Genomic DNA, 21268 nt, shown 5'->3' on the forward strand with positions numbered 1-21268 from the left:
GCAGTACCTACCACGCTCAGGTCTACCCCTCTCCCTCTTCCGACCGTAGTACCTACCACGCTCAGGTCTACCCCTCTCCCTCTTCCGACCGCAGTACCTACCACGCTCAGGTCTACCCCTCTCCCTCTCCTGACTGCAGTACCTACCACGCTCAGGTCTATCCCTCTCCCTCTCCTGACTGCAGTACCTACCACGCTCAGGTCTACCCCTCTCCCTCTTCCGACCGCAGTACCTACCACGCTCAGGTCTACCCCTCTCCCTCTCCTGACTGCAGTACCTACCACGCTCAGGTCTATCCCTCTCCCTCTCCTGACTGCAGTACCTACCACGCTCAGGTCTACCCCTCTCCCTCTTCCGACCGCAGTACCTCCCACGCTCAGGTCTACCCCTCTCCCTCTCCTGACTGCAGTACCTACCACGCTCAAGGCTCTACCCCTCTCCCTCGCATGACTGCAGTACCTACCACGCTCAGGTCTACCCCTCTCCTGACTGCAGTACCTACCACGCTCAGGTCTACCCCTCTCCCTCTCCTGACTGCAGTACCTACAACGCTCAGGCCTACCCCTCTCCCTCTTCTGACCGCAGTACCTACCACACTCAGGTCTACCCCTCTCCCACTCCTGACTGCAGTACCTACCACGCTCAGGTCTACCCCTCTCCCTCTTCTGACCGCAGTACCTACCACGCTCAGGTCTACCCCTCTCCCACTCCTGACTGCAGTACCTACCACGCTCAGGTCTACCCCTCTCCCTCTTCTGACTGCAGTACCTACCACGCTCAGGTCTACCCCTCTCCTGACTGCAGTACCTACCACGCTCAGGTCTACCCCTCTCCCTCTCCTGACTGCAGTACCTACCACACTCAGGTCTACCCCTCTCCCTCTTCTGACCGCAGTACCTACCGCGCTCCAGACAGAGGCCCTCCAGGAGACACAACGCTGCATGTTGCAGGTCTGCAGGGTGGGCGGGGTGAGGGCGTAGGCCGCACAGACAGCGTCCTCCACCACACGGGGCCCTGATGCATCATGGGAGACACACTGCACACTGCGCACCTGGGAGCCGCCGCCACACGATACAGAGCACACGTTCCATTCACCTGTCGACCAGCTGAGACGGGGAGCAGAGAGACGGGAGTCAATAACTGATTCAGAGTGGCTGCATGTGATTCAGAGTGGCTGCATGTGATTCAGAGAGGCTGCGTGTGATTCAGAGTGGCTGCATGTGATTCAGAGTGGCTGCATGTGATTCAGAGTGGTTGCATGTGATTCAGAGGCGCTGCATTTGATTCAGAGTGGCTGCATGTGAGTCAGAGTGGCTGCATGTGATTCAGAGTCGCTGCTATTGATTCCGAGTGGCTGCATGTGATTCAGAGTGGCTGCATGTGATTCAGAGTGGCTGCATGTGATTCAGAGTCGCTGCAATTGATTCAGAGTGGCTGCATGTGATTCAGAGTCGCTGCATGTGATTCAGAGTGGCTGCATGTGATTCAGAGTGTCTGCGTGTGATTCAGAGTGGCTGTCTAGGTAGCTGCTGCCCACTCTACTGTCTAGGTAGCTGCTGCCCACTCTACTGTCTAGGTAGCTGCTGCCCACTCTACTGTCTAGGTAGCTGCTGCCCACTCTACTGTCTAGGTAGCTGCTGCCCACTCTACTGTCTACATAGCTGCTGCCCACTCTACTGTCTACGTAGCTGCTGCCCACTCTACTGTCTAGGTAGCTGCTGCCCACTCCACTGTCTACGTAGCTGCTGCCCACTCTACTGTCTAGGTAGCTGCTGCCCACTCTACTGTCTAGGTAGCTGCTGCCCACTCTACTGTCTAGGTAGCTGCTGCCCACTCTACTGTCTAGGTAGCTGCTGCCCACTCTACTGTCTAGGTAGCTGCTGCCCACTCTACTGTCTAGGTAGCTGCTGCCCACTCTACTGTCTAGGTAGCTGCTGCCCACTCTACTGTCTAGGTAGCTGCTGCCCACTCTACTGTCTACATAGCTGCTGCCCACTCTACTGTCTACGTAGCTGCTGCCCACTCTACTGTCTAGGTAGCTGCTGCCCACTCTACTGTCTAGGTAGCTGCTGCCCACTCCACTGTCTACGTAGCTGCTGCCCACTCTACTGTCTAGGTAGCTGCTGCCCACTCTACTGTCTACGTAGCTGCTGCCCACTCTACTGTCTAGGTAGCTGCTGCCCACTCTACTGTCTAGGTAGCTGCTGCCCACTCTACTGTCTAGGTAGCTGCTGCCCACTCTACTGTCTAGGTAGCTGCTGCCCACTCTACTGTCTAGGTAGCTGCTGCCCACTCTACTGTCTACGTAGCTGCTGCCCACTCTACTGTCTAGGTAGCTGCTGCCCACTCCACTGTGTACGTAGCTGCTGCCCACTCTACTGTCTACGTAGCTGCTGCCCACTCTACTGTCTAGGTAGCTGCTGCCCACTCTACTGTCTAGGTAGCTGCTGCCCACTCCACTGTCTACGTAGCTGCTGCCCACCCTACTGTCTAGGTAGCTGCTGCCCACTCTACTGTCTAGGTAGCTGCTGCCCAATCTACTGTCTAGGTAGCTGCTGCCCACTCTACTGTCTAGGTAGCTGCTGCCCACTCTACTGTCTAGGTAGCTGCTGCCCACTCTACTGTCTAGGTAGCTGCTGCCCACTCTACTGTCTAGGTAGCTGCTGCCCACTCTACTGTCTAGGTAGCTGCTGCCCACTCCACTGCCTATGTAGCTGCTGCCCACTCTACTGTCTACGTAGCTGCTGCCCACTCTACTGTCTAGGTAGCTGCTGCCCACTCTACTGTCTAGGTAGCTGCTGCCCAATCTACTGTCTAGGTAGCTGCTGCCCACTCTACTGTCTAGGTAGCTGCTGCCCACTCTACTGTCTAGGTAGCTGCTGCCCACTCCACTGCCTATGTAGCTGCTGCCCACTCTACTGTCTAGGTAGCTGCTGCCCACTCCACTGTCTAGGTAGCTGCTGCCCACTCTACTGTCTAGGTAGCTGCTGCCAACTCTACTGTCTAGGTAGCTGCTGCCCACTCTACTCTCCAGGTAGCTGCTGCCCACTCTACTGTCTAGGTAGCTGCTGCCCACTCTACTGTCTAGGTAGCTGCTGCCCACTCTACTCTCCAGGTAGCTGCTGCCCACTCTACTGTCTATGTAGCTGCTGCCCACTCTACTGTCTAGGTAGCTGCTTCCCACTCTACTGTCTAGGTAGCTGCTGCCCACTCCACTGTCTAGGTAGCTGCTGCCCACTCTACTGTCTAGGTAGCTGCTGCCCACGCCACTGTCTAGGTAGCTGCTGCCCACTCCACTGTCTAGGTAGCTGCTGCCCACTCTACTGTCTAGGTAGCTGCTGCCCACTCTACTGTCTAGGTAGCTGCTGCCCACTCTACTGTCTAGGTAGCTGCTGCCCACTCTACTGTCTAGGTAGCTGCTGCCCACTCTACTGTCTAAATAGCTGCTGCCCACTCTACTGTCTAGGTAGCTGCTGCCCACTCTACTGTCTACATAGCTGCTGCCCACTCTACTGTCTACATAGCTGCTGCCCACTCTACTGTCTACATAGCTGCTGTCCACTCTACTGTCTAGGTAGCTGCTGCCCACTCTACTGTCTAGGTAGCTGCTGCCCACTCTACTGTCTAGGTAGCTGCTGCCCACTCTACTGTCTAGGTAGCTGCTGCCCACAATACTGTCTAGGTAGCTGCTGCCCACTCCACTGTCTAGGTAGCTGCTGCCCACTCTACTGTCTAAGTAGCTGCTGCCCACTCTACTGTCTAGGTAGCTGCTGCCCACTCTACTGTCTAGGTAGCTGCTGCCCACTCCACTGTCTAGGTAGCTGCTGCCCACTCTACTGTCTAGGTAGCTGCTGCCCACTCTACTGTCTAGGTAGCTGCTGCCCACTCTACTGTCTAGGTAGCTGCTGCCCACTCTACTGTCTAGGTAGCTGCTGCCCACAATACTGTCTAGGTAGCTGCTGCCCACTCCACTGTCTAGGTAGCTGCTGCCCACAATACTGTCTAGGTAGCTGCTGCCCACTCTACTGTCTACATAGCTACTGCCCACCCTACTGTCTAGATAGCTGCTGCCCACTCCACTGTCTAGGTAGCTGCTGCCCACTCTACTGTCTAGGTAGCTGCTGCCCACTCTACTGTCTAGGTAGCTGCTGCCCACTCCACTGTCTAGGTAGCTGCTGCCCACTCCACTGTCTAGGTAGCTGCTGCCCACTCTACTGTCTAGGTAGCTGCTGCCCACTCTACTGTCTAGGTAGCTGCTGCCCACAATACTGTCTAGGTAGCTGCTGCCCACTCTACTGTCTAGGTAGCTGCTGCCCACTCTACTGTCTAGGTAGCTGCTGCCCACTCTACTGTCTAGGTAGCTGCTGCCCACTCCACTGTCTAGATAGCTTGCTGCTCAGTGTTCCCACTGCTCTGCTGCCGCTTCTCTCTCATTGACGTGGAGGTGGAAACTTCATGTTGTACACTAAAGACATGGTCGACATGTTCCAACTATGCATTCCAATGCCTCAAGCATAATTTCGTGTAACAGATGTAACAGAACAAGTGTCTTAATGATGTAACAGAACAACACCAGTGTCTTTATGATGTAACAGAACAACACCAGTGTCTTAATGATGTAACAGAACAACACCGGTGTCTTAATGATGTAACAGAACAACACCGGTGTCTTAATGATGTAACAGAACAACACCAGTGTCTTAATGATGTAACAGAACAACACCAGTGTCTTAATGATGTAACAGAACCAGTGTCTTAATGATGTAACACAACAACACCGATGTCTTAATGATGTAACAGAACAAGTGTCTTAATGATGTAACAGAACAACACCAGTGTCTTAATGATGTAACAGAACAACACCAGTGTCTTAATGATGTAACAGAACAACACCAGTGTCTTAATGATGTAACAGAACCAGTGTCTTAATGATGTAACATAACAACACCAGTGTCTTAATGATGTAACAGAACAAGTGTCTTAATGATGTAACAGAACAACACCAGTGTCTTAATGATGTAACAGAACAACACCGGTGTCTTAATGATGTAACAGAACAACACCAGTGTCTTAATGATGTAACAGAACAAGTGTCTTAATGATCTAACAGAACAACACCAGTGTCTTAATGATGTAACAGAACAACACCAGTGTCTTAATGATGTAACAGAACAAGCGTCTTAATGATCTAACAGAACCACACCAGTGTCTTAATGATCTAACAGAACCACACCAGTGTCTTAATGATGTAACAGAACAACACCAGTGTCTTAATGATCTAACAGAACCACACCAGTGTCTTAATGATGTAACAGAACAACACCAGTGTCTTAATGATGTAACAGAACAAGTGTCTTAAGGATGTAACAGAACCACACCAGTGTCTTAATGATGTAACAGAACAACACCAGTGTCTTAATGATGTAACAGAACAAGTGTCTTAATGATGTAACAGAACAACACCAGTGTCTTAATGATCTAACAGAACAACACCAGTGTCTTAATGATCTAACAGAACATCACCGGTGTCTTAATGATGTAACAGAACCAGTGTCTTAATGATGTAACAGAACAACACCAGTGTCTTAATGATGTAACAGAACAACACCAGTGTCTTAATGATCTAACAGAACAAGTGTCTTAATGATGTAACAGAACAACACCAGTGTCTTAATGATCTAACAGAACAACACCAGTGTCTTAATGATCTAACAGAACATCACCGGTGTCTTAATGATGTAACAGAACAAGTGTCTTAATGATGTAACAGAACAACACCAGTGTCTTAATGATCTAACAGAACAACACCAGTGTCTTAATGATCTAACAGAACATCACCGGTGTCTTAATGATGTAACAGAACCAGTGTCTTAATGATGTAACAGAACCAGTGTCTTAATGATGTAACAGAACAACACCAGTGTCTTAATGATGTAACAGAACAACACCAGTGTCTTAATGATGTAACAGAACAACACCAGTGTCTTAATGATGTAACAGAACAACACCAGTGTCTTAATGATGTAACAGAACAAGTGTCTTAATGATGTAACAGAACAACACCAGTGTCTTAATGATGTAACAGAACAAGTGTCTTAATGATGTAACAGAACAACACCAGTGTCTTAATGATGTAACAGAACAACACCAGTGTCTTAATGATGTAACAGAACAACACCAGTGTCTTAATGATGTAACAGAACAACACCAGTGTCTTAATGATGTAACAGAACAACACCGATGTCTTAATGATGTAACAGAACAAGTGTCTTAATGATGTAACAGAACAACACCAGTGTCTTAATGATGTAACAGAACAAGTGTCTTAATGACGTAACAAAACAACACCAGTGTCTTAATGATGTAACAGAACAAGTGTCTTAATGATGTAACAGAACAAGTGTCTTAATGATGTAACAGAACAACACCAGTGTCTTAATGATGTAACAGAACAACACCAGTGTCTTAATGATGTAACAGAACAACACCAGTGTCTTAATGATGTAACAGAACAACACCAGTGTCTTAATGATGTAACAGAACAACACCGATGTCTTAATGATGTAACAGAACAAGTGTCTTAATGATGTAACAGAACAACACCAGTGTCTTAATGACGTAACAAAACAACACCAGTGTCTTAATGATGTAACAGAACAAGTGTCTTAATGATGTAACAGAACAACACCAGTGTCTTAATGACGTAACAAAACAACACCAGTGTCTTAATGATGTAACAGAACAAGTGTCTTAATGATGTAACAGAACAACACCAGTGTCTTAATGATGTAACAGAACAACACCAGTGTCTTAATGACGTAACAAAACAACACCAGTGTCTTAATGATGTAACAGAACAACACCAGTGTCTTAATGATGTAACAGAACAACACCAGTGTCTTAACGATGTAACAGAACAACACCAGTGTCTTAATGATGTAACAGAACAACACCAGTGTCTTAATGATGTAACAGAACAACACCAGTGTCTTAATGATGTAACAGAACAACACCGATGTCTTAATGATGTAACAGAACAAGTGTCTTAATGATGTAACAGAACCAGTGTCTTAATGATGTAACAGAACAAGTGTCTTAATGACGTAACAAAACAACACCAGTGTCTTAATGATGTAACAGAACAAGTGTCTTAATGATGTAACAGAACAACACCAGTGTCTTAATGATGTAACAGAACAAGTGTCTTAATGACGTAACAAAACAACACCAGTGTCTTAATGATGTAACAGAACAAGTGTCTTAATGATGTAACAGAACAAGTGTCTTAATGATGTAACAGAACAACACCGATGTCTTAATGATGTAACAGAACAACACAGGATGTCTTAATGATGTAACAGAACAAGTGTCTTAATGATGTAACAGAACAACACCAGTGTCTTAATGACGTAACAAAACAACACCAGTGTCTTAATGATGTAACAGAACAAGTGTCTTAATGATGTAACAGAACAACACCAGTGTCTTAATGACGTAACAAAACAACACCAGTGTCTTAATGATGTAACAGAACAAGTGTCTTAATGATGTAACAGAACAAGTGTCTTAATGATGTAACAGAACAACACCAGTGTCTTAATGATCTAACAGAACAACACCAGTGTCTTAATGATGTAACAGAACAAGTGTCTTAATGATGTAACAGAACAACACCAGTGTCTTAATGACGTAACAAAACAACACCAGTGTCTTAATGATGTAACAGAACAAGTGTCTTAATGATGTAACAGAACAAGTGTCTTAATGATGTAACAGAACAACACTGATGTCTTAATGATGTAACAGAACAACACCAGTGTCTTAATGATGTAACAGAACAAGTGTCTTAATGATGTAACAGAACAACACCAGTGTCTTAATGATGTAACAGAACAACACCAGTGTCTTAATGATGTAACAGAACAACACCAGTGTCTTAATGATGTAACAGAACAACACCAGTGTCTTAATGATGTAACAGAACAACACCGGTGTCTTAATGATGTAACAGAACAACACCAGTGTCTTAATGATGTAACAGAACAACACCGATGTCTTAATGATGTAACAGAACAAGTGTCTTAATGATGTAACAGAACAAGTGTCTTAATGATGTAACAGAACAACACCAGTGTCTTAATGATGTAACAGAACAAGTGTCTTAATGACGTAACAAAACAACACCAGTGTCTTAATGATGTAACAGAACAAGTGTCTTAATGATGTAACAGAACAACACCAGTGTCTTAATGATGTAACAGAACAACACCAGTGTATGATGTAACAGAACAACACCGGTGTCTTAATGATGTAACAGAACAAGTGTCTTAATGATGTAACAGAACAAGTGTCTTAATGATGTAACAGAACAACACCAGTGTCTTAATGATGTAACAGAACAAGTGTCTTAATGATGTAACAGAACAAGTGTCTTAATGATGTAACAGAACAACACCAGTGTCTTAATGATGTAACAGAACAAGTGTCTTAATGACGTAACAAAACAACACCAGTGTCTTAATGATGTAACAGAACAAGTGTCTTAATGATGTAACAGAACAACACCGGTGTCTTAATGATGTAACAGAACAACACCAGTGTCTTAATGATGTAACAGAACAACACCAGTGTATGATGTAACAGAACAACACCAGTGTCTTAATGATGTAACAGAACAACACCAGTGTCTTAATGATGTAACAGAACAAGTGTCTTAATGATGTAACAGAACCAGTGTCTTAATGATGTAACAGAAAAACACCGGTGTCTTAATGATGTAACAGAACAACACTACAACTATGTCCCACACTAGCACACTACGTGTTATGCATTACCAATCTCTCCATTCTATGTAGTGCACATGCTAAGAGTTTTGGGACACAAACATTAAACTATGTTAACAGACAGACAGCAACCCAGCTTAGGGATCAGTGGTCAGGGGTTAAGGGTTAGGGGGCGTAGTTCATGGAAGGGACCTCTGATGCAGGGAGAAGGTGGGAGGAGGAGGATAAGGGAGGAAGCAGAGAGGAGGGGGATAAGGGAGGAAGCAGGGAGAAGGTGGGAGGAGGAGGATAAGGGAGGAAGCAGGGAGGAGGAGGATAAGTGGGAGGAAGCAGGGAGAAGGTGGGAGGAGGAGGATAAGGGAGGAAGCAGGGAGAAGGTGGGAGGAGGAGGATAAGGGAGGAAGCACGGAGAAGGTGAGAAGAGGAGGATAAGGGAGGAAGCAGGGAGGAGGTGGGAGGAGGATAAGGGAGGAAGCAGGGAGGAGGTGGGAGGAGGAGGATAAGGGAGGAAGCAGGGAGGAGGTGGGAGGAGGAGGATAAGGGAGGAAGCAGGGAGAAGGTGAGAAGAGGAGGATAAGGGAGGAAGCAGGGAGGAGGTGGGAGGAGGATAAGGGAGGAAGCAGGGAGGAGGTGGATAAGGGAGGAAGCAGGGAGGAGGTGGGAGGAGGAGGATAAGGGAGGAAGCAGGGAGGAGGAGGATAAGGGAGGAAGCAGGCGAGAAGGAGGGAGGAGGAGGATAAGGGAGGAAGCAGGGAGGAGGAGGATAAGGGAGGAGGCAGGAGTAGGAGGGCAAGGGAGGAAGCAGGGAGGAGGAGGAAAAGGGAGGAAGCAAGGAGGAGGTGGGAGTAGGAGGACAAGGGAGGAAGCAGGGAGGAGGTGAGAAGAGGAGTGAGTGAGGAGAGCTGGATAGAAGGAATGAAAAGTAAGAGGAGACGAGGGAAGGGAGGAGAGCCGAGGTGAGTTCAGTTCACTTGAACGTTCCAGAAGGTAAAAACGTACTGAACGCAGCCCTGGATAGAAGAAGGGAGGGGAGGAGAGAGAGAGAGAGAGAGAGAGAGAGAGAGAGAGAGAGAGAGAGAGAGAGAGAGAGAGAGAGAGAGAGAGAGAGAGAGAGAGAGAGAGAGAGAGAGAGAGAGAGAGAGAGAGAGAGAGAGAGAGAGAGAGAGAGAGAGAGAGAGAGAGAGAGAGAGAGAGAGAGAGAGAGAGAGAGAGAGAGAGAGAGAGAGAGAGAGAGAGAGAGAGAGAGAGAGAGAGAGAGAGAGAGAGAGAGAGAGAGAGAGAGAGAGAGAGAGAGAGAGAGAGAGAGAGAGAGAGAGAGAGAGAGAGAGAGAGAGAGAGAGAGAGAGAGAGAGAGAGAGAGAGAGAGAGAGAGAGAGAGAGAGAGAGAGAGAGAGAGAGAGAGAGAGAGAGAGAGAGAGAGAGAGAGAGAGAGAGAGAGAGAGAGAGAGAGAGAGAGAGAGAGAGAGAGAGAGAGAGAGAGAGAGAGAGAGAGAGAGAGAGAGAGAGAGAGAGAGAGAGAGAGAGAGAGTTTGGATCTCTGAGCTGGATGGTTGCCCCTTGCCTTTGTTCTGGGTCCCGACATGGAAGAACAGGCGTCAACACTAAACACTGAACACAGACTCACACTGAACTCAAACACATCCCAGGGAGTTGTGCCATTCTCTAAATGTGTGTTAGATGTGTAGAGACTTAACTTTTAACTTAAAATAAACTGTTTTGGTTCAAACGGCACCCTATTCCCTAGATAGTGCACAAGAGCCCATAGGGCCCTGGTCAAAAGTAGTGCACTATATAGGGCTCTGGTCTAAAGTAGTGCACTATATAGGGCTCTGGTCAAAAGTAGTGCACTATATAGGGCTCTGGTCTAAAGTAGTGCACTCTATAGGGCTCTAGTCTAAAGTAGCGCACTACATAGGGCTCTGGTCAAAAGTTGTGCACTATATAGGGCTCTGGTCTAAAGTAGTGCACTATATAGGGCTCTGGTCTATAGTAGTGCACTACATAGGGCTCTGGTCTAAAGTAGTGCACTACATAGGGCTCTGGTCAAAAGTAGTGCACTATATAGGGCTCTGGTCTAAAGTAGTGCACTATATAGGGCTCTGGTCTAAAGTAGTGCACTATATAGGGCTCTGGTCTAAAGTAGTGCACTACATAGGGCTTTTGTCTAAAGTAGTGCACCTTATAGGGCTCTGGTCTAAAGTAGTGCACTATATAGGGAATAGGGTGTAATTTTGGATGCGTGCTTGATCTCTGGTATACAACCCCCCTGTGTTTGAGGTCAAATGTTAAACTAGAGCTTTTTGGAGCAGCGGGCCACCGTAGGCCCTGTGTTACCTGTACACATATGTTCTGGGGCTTTCAGAGGGCGTCCACACATGTGGCTGATACAGGTATGCCATCCTTTATGAACAGGGACAACAACAACATTACCCACAACAGTGAGACCAGAGAGAGAGAGAGGAGAGAGGAGAGAGGAGACCAGAGAGAGAGGAGAGAGGAGACCTGAGTGAGGACACGGGATAGAAGCTAGAGGAGACCAGACAAGAGGAGACCAGAGAGAGGAGACCAGAGAGAGGAGATAGGAGATCAGAGAGAGGAGACCAGAGAGGAGAGGAAACCAGAGAGAGGAGAGAGGTGATCAGAGAGAGGAGACCATAGAGAGGAGACCAGAGAGAGAGGAAAACAGAGAGAGAGGAGTAAGGATACCATAGAGAGGAGACCAGAGAGAGGGGAGACCAGAGAGATAGGAGACCAGAGAGAGAGGAGTCCAGAGAGAGGAGAGAGAGGAGACTGGAGAGAGGAGATCCGAGAGAGGAGACCAGAGAGAGAGGAGACCAGAGAGGGGAGCCAGAGAGAGAGGAGAATGGAGAGAGGAGATCATAGAGAGGAGACCAGAGAGAGAGGAGACCAGAGAGGGGAGCCAGAGAGAGAGGAGAGAGGAGACTGGAGAGAGGAGATCAGAGAGAGGAGACCAGAGAGAGAGGAGACCAGAGAGAGAGGAGACCAGAGAGAGGAGCCAGACCATAGAGTGAGAAAGAGGGCTCGGCGCTGCCTATGCTGTCACTGAAGCCATTGTGGCACAGATACAAGGATGGGCCCCCTTTCTATCTCTATGGCCCAGCCAGACAGCTCCTGTATGGACACACAAACCTACTGAATACAGGTTACCAAGACTAACAAGATTACACTGGACTGATCTCCTAATGATAGGCTACATCCATTCTCAACATAATTGCAAATTCCAGAAACTTTCCCAAATTCCCCAGGTTTTCGGACAGAGGATGGAATCAGGTAGAAGGAGGGAGTCAGGTAGGAGGGTGGAGTCAGGTCGGAGGAGGGAGTCAGGTAGGAGGATGGAATCAGGTAGAAGGAGGGAGTCAGGTAGGAGGGTGGAGTCAGGTAGGAGGGTGGAGTCAGGTAGGATGATGGAGTCAGGTAGGAGGGTGGAATCAGGTAGAAGGAGGGAGTCAGGTAGGAGGGTGGAGTCAGGTAGGAGGGTGGAGTCAGGTCGGAGGAGGGAGTCAGGTAGGAGGGTGGAGTTAGGTCGGAGGAGGGAGTCAGGTAGAAGGAGGGAGTCAGGTAGAAGGAGGGAGTCAGGTAGGAGGATGGAATCAGGTAGGAGGATGGAATCAGGTAGAAGGAGGGAGTCAGGTAGAAGGAGGGAGTCAGGTAGGAGGGTGGAGTTAGGTCGGAGGAGGGAGTCAGGTAGAAGGAGGGAGTCAGGTAGGAGGAGGGAGTCAGGTAGAAGGAGGGAGTCAGGTAGGAGGGTGGAGTTAGGTCGGAGGAGGGAGTCAGGTAGAAGGAGGGAGTCAGGTAGGAGGGTGGAGTTAGGTCGGAGGAGGGAGTCAGGTAGGAGGGTGGAGTCAGGTAGGAGGGTGGAGTCAGGTAGGAGGGTGGAGTCAGGTAGGAGGGTGGAGTTAGGTCGGAGGAGGGAGTCAGGTAGGAGGGTGGAGTCGGGTAGGAGGGTGGAGTCAGGTAGGAGGGTGGAGTCAGGTAGAGGGTGGAGTTAGGTCGGAGGAGGGAGTCAGGTAGGAGGGTGGAGTCGGGTAGGAGGGTGGAGTCAGGTAGGAGGAGGGAGTCAGGTAGGAGGATGGAGTCGGGTAGGAGGATGGAGTCAGGTAGAAGGAGGGAGTCAGGTAGGAGGATGGAGTCAGGTAGGAGGATGGAGTCAGGTAGGAGGGTGGAGTCAGGTAGGAGGATGGAGTCAGGTAGAAGGATGGAGTCAGGTAGGAGGGTGGAGTCAGGTAGGAGGAGGAGGGAGTCAGGTAGGAGGGTGGAGTCAGGTAGGAGGATGGAGTCAGGTAGGAGGATGGAATAAGGTAGGAGGATGGAGTCAGGTAGGAGGAGGGAGTCAGGTAGGAGGAGGGAATAAGGTAGGAGGATGGAGTCAGGTAGGAGGATGGAGTCAGGTAGGAGGATGGAGTCAGGTAGGAGGATGGAGTCAGGTAGGAGGATGGAGTCAGGTAGGAGGATGGAATAAGGTAGGAGGATGGAGTCAGGTAGGAGGATGGAGTCAGGTAGGAGGGTGGAGTCAGGTAGGAGGAGGGAGTCAGGTAGGAGGATGGAATAAGGTAGGAGGATGGAGTCAGGTAGGAGGATGGAGTCAGGTAGGAGGATGGAGTCAGGTAGGAGGGTGGAATAAGGTAGGAGGATGGAGTCAGGTAGGAGGGTGGAGTCAGGTAGGAGGGTGGAGTCAGGTAGGAGGATGGAATCAGGTAGGAGGATGGAATAAGGTAGGAGGATGGAGTCAGGTAGGACGATGGAATCAGGTAGGAGGATGGAATCAGGTAGAAGGATGGAGTCAGGTAGGAGGGTGGAATCAGGTAGGAGGATGGAGTCAGGTAGGAGGATGGAATCAGGTAGGAGGATGGAATCAGGTAGGAGGATGGAGTCAGGTAGGAGGGTGGAATCAGGTAGGAGGATGGAGTCAGGTAGGAGGATGGAATCAGGTAGGAGGATGGAATCAGGTAGGAGGATGGAGTCAGGTAGGAGGATGGAATCAGGTAGGAGGATGGAGTCAGGTAGAAGGATGGAGTCAGGTCGGAGGAGGGAGTCAGGTAGGAGGAGGGAGTCAGGTAGGAGGAAAGGAGTCAGGTCGGAGGAGGGAGTCAGGTAGGAGGGTGGAGTCAGGTAGGAGGATGGAATCAGGTAGGAGGGTGGAGTCAGGTAGGAGGAGGGAGCAGGGAGTCAGGTAGAAGGAGGGAGTCAGGTAGGAGGGTGGAGTCAGGTAGGAGGATGGAATCAGGTAGGAGGATGGAGTCAGGTAGGAGGATGGAGTCAGGTAGAAGGAGGGAGTCAGGTAGGAGGAGGGAGTCAGGTAGGAGGAAAGGAGTCAGGTAGGAGGAGGGAGCAGGGAGTCAGGTAGAAGGAGGGAGTCAGGTAGGAGGAGGGAGTCAGGTAGGAGGAAAGGAGTCAGGTAGGAGGAGGGAGCAGTGAGTCAGGTAGAAGGAGGGAGTCAGGTAGGATGATGGAGTCAGGTAGGAGGAGGGAGTCAGGTAGGATGATGGAGTCAGGTAGAAGGAGGGAGTCAGGTAGAAGGAGGGAGTCAGGTAGGAGGAGGGAGTCAGGTAGGAGGGTGGAGTCAGGTAGGAGGGTGGAGTCAGGTAGGAGGGTGGAGTCAGGTAGGATGATGTAGTCAGGTAGGAGGAGGGAGTCAGGTAGGAGGGTGGAGTCAGGTAGGAGGAGGGAGTCAGGTAGAAGGGTGGAGTTAGGTCGGAGGAGGGAGTCAGGTAGGAGGATGGAGTCAGGTAGGAGGGTGGAGTCAGGTAGGATGATGGAGTCAGGTAGGAGGAGGGAGTCAGGTAGGAGGGTGGAATCAGGTAGGAGGATGAGTCAGGTAGGAGGAGGGAGTCAGGTAGGAGGATGGAGTCAGGTAGGAGGAGGGAGTCAGGTAGGAGGAGGGAGCAGGGAGTCAGGTAGGAGGAAAGGAGTCAGGTAGGAGGAGGGAGCAGGGAGTCAGGTAGAAGGAGGGAGTCAGGTAGGATGATGGAGTCAGGTAGGAGGAGGGAGTCAGGTAGGATGATGGAGTCAGGTAGGATGATGGAGTCAGGTAGGAGGAGGGAGTCAGGTAGAAGGAGGAGGGAGTCAGGTAGTGAACTTTGTGAAAGATCTGGGCCCATATCCATTAAGCGTCTCAAAGTAGAAGCGCTGATCTAGGATCTGTCCATATCATCTCATTCATTATGATCTAAAAGGCAACACTGACTCTGAGACGCTTCGTGAATCAGTCTTAACACAATCAGTCATAATAAGGTATCACTGTGCTACACCATGTCAGCTTCTCTACCCATTACACAGTCTTCTTCATCACAGCGGCCTTGATAGGTTCAGTCGGTTTAGCATACAGTAACTGGGGTCTGTCTCAAAGTACAGCACATTCCACCATACTGGACGTGGAAATCAGGGCATTCATCTCTGAGCTAGGACGCAAAAGGCGACTGACTGACTTCTGTCTAAAGAAATACAATCAACGTTGCTATCAGACTTACTTTGACGTGCATGACTGTAAACTCACATCACTTCCTTGAACAGCGTTTTGTTCATTTCCCAAAAGGAGTTATTGTGAAATGTAGAGCCTTGTAGGAAGTGGCTGACTCACCTCTGAGTCTGAGGACATTGCTGAGTGTTGCAGGTGCGGTTGGTGAGGGGGCGTGGCAAGGCGGAGCACAGGTAGTCTGGGTAGGCCTCGTTATCGATGGCACAGAACACCAGACGAGACTGGTACCCTGGTGGAGGGACAGGATGAGGAATCAGTCCAGCAGGGATGGAAAAAGGTTAACTGTGTCCAAGGATACTTTGGTCAAAAACAAACAGCATTAACTATTGTTGAGTAGAACAAGAAGAGCAAGAAGAACAACAAGAAGAACAAAATAAAAAGAACAAGAAGAACAAGAAGAACAAGAAGAGCAAGAAGAACAACAAGAAGAAAAACAAGAAGAACAAGAAGAACAAGAAGAACAAGAAGAACAAGAAGAACAAGAAGAAAAACAAGAAAAATAAAAAGAACAAGAAGAAAAATAAAAAGAACAAGAAGAAGAAGAAGAACAAGAAGAACAAGAAGAACAAGAAGAACAAGAAGAACAAGAAGAAAAATAAAAAGAACAAGAAGAACAAGAAGAACAAGAAGAAGAAGAACAAGAAGAACAAGAAGAACAAGAAGAAGAAGAACAAGAAGAACAAGAAAAATAAAAAGAACAAGAACTAGAAGAACAACAAGAAGAACAAGAAGAACAAGAACAAGAACAACAAGAACAACAAGAAGAACAAGAAAAATAAAAAGAACAAGAAGAACAAGAAGAACAAGAAGAACAAGAAGAACAAGAAGAACAAGAACAAGAACAACAAGAACAACAAGAAAAATAAAAAGAACAAGAACTAGAAGAACAACAAGAAGAACAAGAAGAACAAGAACAAGAACAACAAGAACAAGAAGAACAATAACCAGAACCAGGGATGAGTATGGACAAGTCAAAGCAAGGAAGAACATGCCGTAAAAACCAAAAAGACCACAGTGACAGATCAGAGTAAGGAGGGACACGTACCTGAGCCACACTCTCTGCTGCAGGCAGACCAAGAGCCGAAGCTCCAGTAGTGACCCTCTCTGGAGTGACCGTTAGGGAGGTAGTACTCGTACTCTATTCCCTGGTTATGTTCCTGGCTGATCAACTGGGGGGGGGGGGGGAAGGAAAGGTTCGATCATCTGGGGATCTGTATCAAAATCATTTTGCAAATAGGGTCGGCATCTGAAAATACACTACATGACCAAAAGTATGTGGACACCTGCTCATCATACACCTCTTTCCATAATCGAGGGCATTAATATGGAGTTGGTCCCCCCTTTGCTGCTATAACAGCCTCCACTCTTCTGGGAAGGCTTTCCACTAGATGTTGGAACATTGCTGCTATAACAGCCTCCACTCTTCTGGGAAGGCTTTCCAATAGATGTTGGAACATTGCTGTGGGGGACTTGCTTCCATTCAGCCACAAGAGCATTAGTGAGGTCAGGCGCTGATGTTGGGCGATTTAGGCCTGACTCGCAGTCAGCGTTCCAATTCATCCCAAAGGTGTTCGATGGGGTTGAGGTCAGGGCTCTGTGGAGGCCAGTCAAGTTCTTCCACACCGATTTTGACAAACCACTTCTGTATGGATCTCGCTTTGTGCACCGAGGCATTGTCATGCTGGAACAGGAAAGGGCCTTCCCCAAACTGTTGCCACTAAGTTGGAAGCACAGAATCGTCTACAATGTCATTGTATTCTGTAGCGTTAAGATTTCCCTTCACTGGACCTAAGGGTCCCGAACCATGAAAAACAGCCCCATAGTGCCAACTTTACAGTTGGCACTATGCATTGGGGCAGGTAGTGTTCTCCTGGCATCTGCCAAACCAAGATTTGTCAGTCGGACTGCCAGATGGTGAAGCGTGATTCATCACTCCAGAGAACGCGCTTCCACTGCTTCATGGAAACCCATTTCACGAAGCTTTCAACAAACAGTTATTGTGCTGATGTTGCTTCCAGAGGCAGTTTGGAACTCAGTAGTGAGTGTTGCAGCCGAGGACAGATGATTTTTACGTGCTTCAGACCTCGGTGGTTCCGTTCTGTGAGCTTGTGTGGCCTACCACTTCACGGCTGAGCCGTTGTTGCTCCTAGACGTTCCCACTTCACAATAACACCACTTATAGTTGACCGGGGGGGCAGCTCTAGCAGGGCTAGAAATTTGACATACTGACTTGTGACGATCCTATGACGGTGCCACGTTGAAAGTCACTGAGTTCTTCAGTAAGGGCCATTCTACTGCCAATGTTTGTCCATGGAGATTGCATGGCTGTGTGTCAGCAACGGGTGTGACTGAATTAGCCCGAATACACTCATTTTAAGGGGGTGTCCACATACTTTTGTATATATAGTGCAGTTGGGAGTCTGTTCCCAAATCTGTTGGAGCTGTCTTGTCAACTCCTATGGTCGTTGTTAGCAAGACAAGCACAAACAGACTACATATCTGGGAGTCTGTTCCCAAATCTGTTGGAGCTGTCTTGTCAACTCCTATGGTCGTTGTTAGCAAGACAAGCACAAACAGACTACATATCTGGGAGTCTGTTCCCAAATCTGTTGGAGCTGTCTTGCCAACTCCTATGGTCGTTGTTAGCAAGACAAGCACAAACAGACTACATATCTGGGAGTCTGTTCCCAAATCTGTTGGAGCTGTCTTGTCAACTCCTATGGTCGTTGTTAGCAAGACAAGCACAAACAGACTACATATCTGGGAGTCTGTTTCAACAATGGTATGTGTGATAGAAGTTCACCCTTACTGCCAAGGATTATACACACTTGTAAAAAAAGGGGTTCGTAAAGGTTTCTTCAACTTTCTCCATAGGAAAACCCTTTTGAGTTCCATGTAGAATCCTCTGTGGGAAGGGTTCTACCTGGAACCAAAAAAGGGTTCTTCAAAAGGGTTCTCCTATGAGGACAGAACCTTTTCTTCTAAGAGTGTAGTACCAGATATTTTTTCAATATTTTACTTGCAAAATGTAAATGTACTTAAGAAACATAAACCCAAATGTTTCAGGTCGATAACAGCTGATGTGTTCATCTCTATTGATTTATCATGTAGGCCTACAGTTGCTCCGTGTGCGTGTGTGTGTGTGTGTGTGTGTGTCTGTGTGTGTGTGTGTGTGTGTCTGTGCGTGCGTACGTGCGTGTCTGTCTAGTTGCTATGTGTGAGCCACATGCATGTAAAACCCAAAGACACGTTTCCCATTCCACAAGAACGGGGCAATAAAGTTTTGAATCTGAATCTAAAATCGGGCACCCTATTCTGTACATAGTGCGCGCTATATAGGGAACAGGGTGTCGTTTTGGACGCTGGACCAGGTGTCTCTGACCTCTATAACCAGCGGCTCGGTGGTGGGTCCGCGGCCGATGATGGTCTCAGGAGTCATCTCTCCCTCAGCCCCTCTCTGGTAGTATAGCATGGTGCCAGCTACTGGAGTGGCTCTGGAGAACTCAATCACCCAGTGGCCGTTCAGGTAGTACTCACCACGCAGGTTCTTAACAGCTGATGGTAGACACAGTAGCCTTGGTTACAGACACAGTAGCCTTGGTTACAGACACAGTAGCCTTGGTTACAGACACAGTAGCCTTGGTTACAGACACAGTAGCCTTGGTTACAGTCACAGTAGCCTTGGTTACAGACACAGTAGCCTTGGTTACAGTCAGAGTCATTAAATAGAGTTATCCTCGTACACAGTAGCCTTGGTTACAGTCACAGTCATTAAAGAGAGTTCTCCTCGTACACAGTAGCCTTGGTTACAGTCACAGTCATTAAATAGAGTTCTCCTCGTACACAGTAGCCTTGGTTACAGTCACAGTCATTAAAGAGAGTTCTCCTCGTACACAGTAGCCTTGGTTACAGTCACAGTCATTAAATAGAGTTCTCCTCGTACACAGTAGCCTTGGTTACAGTCACAGTAGCCTTGGTTACAGTCAGAGTCATTAAATAGAGTTATCCTCGTACACAGTAGCCTTGGTTACAGTCACAGTCATTAAAGAGAGTTTTCCTCGTACACAGTAGCCTTGGTTACAGTCACAGTCATTAAATAGGGTTCTCCTCGTACACAGTAGCCTTGGTTACAGTCACAGTCATTAAAGAGAGTTCTCCTCGTACACAGTAGCCTTGGTTACAGTCACAGTCATTAAAGAGAGTTCTCCTCGAACACAGTAGCCATGGTTACAGTCACAGTCATTAAATAGAGTTCTCCTCGTACACAGTAGCCTTGGTTACAGTCACAGTCATTAAAGAGAGTTCTCCTCGTACACAGTAGCCTTGGTTACAGTCACAGTCATTAAAGAGAGTTCTCCTCGTACACAGTAGCCTTGGTTACAGTCACAGTCATTAAAGAGAGTTCTCCTCGAACACAGTAGCCATGGTTACAGTCACAGTCATTAAAGAGAGTTCTCCTCGTACACAGTAGCCTTGGTTACAGTCACAGTCATTAAATAGAGTTCTCCTTGTACACAGTAGCCTTGGTTACAGTCACAGTCATTAAAGAGAGTTCTCCTCGTACACAGTAGCCTTGGTTACAGTCACAGTCATTAAAGAGAGTTCTCCTCGAACACAGTAGCCATGGTTACAGTCACAGTCATTAAAGAGAGTTCTCCTCGTACACAGTAGCCTTGGTTACAGTCACAGTCATTAAATAGAGTTCTCCTTGTACACAGTAGCCTTGGTTACAGTCACAGTCATTAAATAGAGTTCTCCTCGTACACAGTAGCCTTGGTTACAGTCACAGTCATTAAAGAGAGTTCTCCTCGTACACAGTAGCCTTGGTTACAGTCACAGTCATTAAATAGAGTTCTCCTCGTACACAGTAGCCTTGGTTACAGTCACAGTCATTAAAGAGAGTTATCCTCGTACACAGTAGCCTTGGTTACAGTCACAGTCATTAAAGAGAGCTCTCCTCTACATAATCATGTTGTCATGATAAGATTGAACTCTTGATCTTAAATGCCGCCTCGCTGATCTTAATTACATTTAATGTACAGGACAGTTGATAGCTATATCGTCTGTCTAGCCTAACCATTAACCATTAACCATCCAGTTGTCCAAGGAATGAAGTCCTCACCCAGGTAGTTACGAGTAGCAACAGTCTCTCCGATGCGGATGGAGGTGGCTCCCACAGGGATGATAAACATCTGGTTATAGCCTGGGAGGGAGGAGAACAGGAGAGAGAACAGCTGGTTATAGCCTGGGAGGGAGGAGAACAGGAGAGAGAACAGCTGGTTATAGCCTGGGAGGGAGGAGAACAGGAGAGAGAACAGCTGGTTATAGCCTGGGAGGGAGGAGAACAGGAGAGAGAACAGCTGTTTATAGTCTGGGAGGGAGGAGAACAGGAGAGATAGAACAGCTGGTTATAGTCTGGGAGGGAGGAGAACAGGAGAGATAGAACAGCTGGTTATAGTCTGGGAGGGAGGAGAACAAGAGAGATAGAACAGCTGGTTATAGTCTGGGAGGGAGGAGAACAGGAGAGAGAACAGCTGGTTATAGTCTGGGAGGGAGGAGAACAGGAGAGATAGAACAGCTGGTTATAGTCTGGGAGGGAGGAGAACAGGAGAGATAGAACAGCTGGTTATAGTCTGGGAGGGAGGAGAACAAGAGAGATAGAACAGCTGGTTATAGTCTGGGAGGGAGGAGAACAGGAGAGAGAACAGCTGGTTATAGTCTGGGAGGGAGGAGAACAGGAGAGATAGAACAGCTGGTTATAGTCTGGGAGAGAGGAGAACAGGAGAGATAGAACAGCTGGTTATAGTCTGGGAGGGAGGAGAACAAGAGAGATAGAACAGCTGGTTATAACCTGGGAGGGAGGAGAACAGGAGAGATAGAACAGCTGGTTATAGTCTGGGAGGGAGGAGAACAGGAGAGATAGAACAGCTGGTTATAGTCTGGGAGGGAGGAGAACAGGAGAGATAGAACAGCTGGTTATAGTCTGGGA

At 48.0% G+C, this 21268-nt stretch overlaps 1 protein-coding gene across 2 annotated transcripts in view; it reads right to left on the reverse strand.

Moving 5' to 3' along the window:
- The window catches only part of paplna (papilin a, proteoglycan-like sulfated glycoprotein), a 90636-nt gene that overhangs the window by 38179 nt on the left and 31189 nt on the right, over window positions 1–21268 (reverse strand). Inside the window, exons 8-13 of one of the 2 annotated variants that reach the window (XM_036955386.1) lie at window positions 20402–20482; window positions 18662–18834; window positions 16325–16448; window positions 15382–15508; window positions 11118–11183; window positions 902–1106 (exon numbers count right to left, since the gene is read on the reverse strand). In XM_036955386.1, coding sequence (XP_036811281.1) covers window positions 902–1106; window positions 11118–11183; window positions 15382–15508; window positions 16325–16448; window positions 18662–18834; window positions 20402–20482 — 776 coding nt within the window. The remainder of the gene's footprint in view (window positions 1–901; window positions 1107–11117; window positions 11184–15381; window positions 15509–16324; window positions 16449–18661; window positions 18835–20401; window positions 20483–21268) is intronic. The other variant, XM_036955387.1, reaches the window with a different exon arrangement.

This window comes from Oncorhynchus mykiss, chromosome 19, assembly GCF_013265735.2.
Source record: "Oncorhynchus mykiss isolate Arlee chromosome 19, USDA_OmykA_1.1, whole genome shotgun sequence".
Lineage (NCBI taxonomy): Eukaryota > Metazoa > Chordata > Actinopteri > Salmoniformes > Salmonidae > Oncorhynchus > Oncorhynchus mykiss.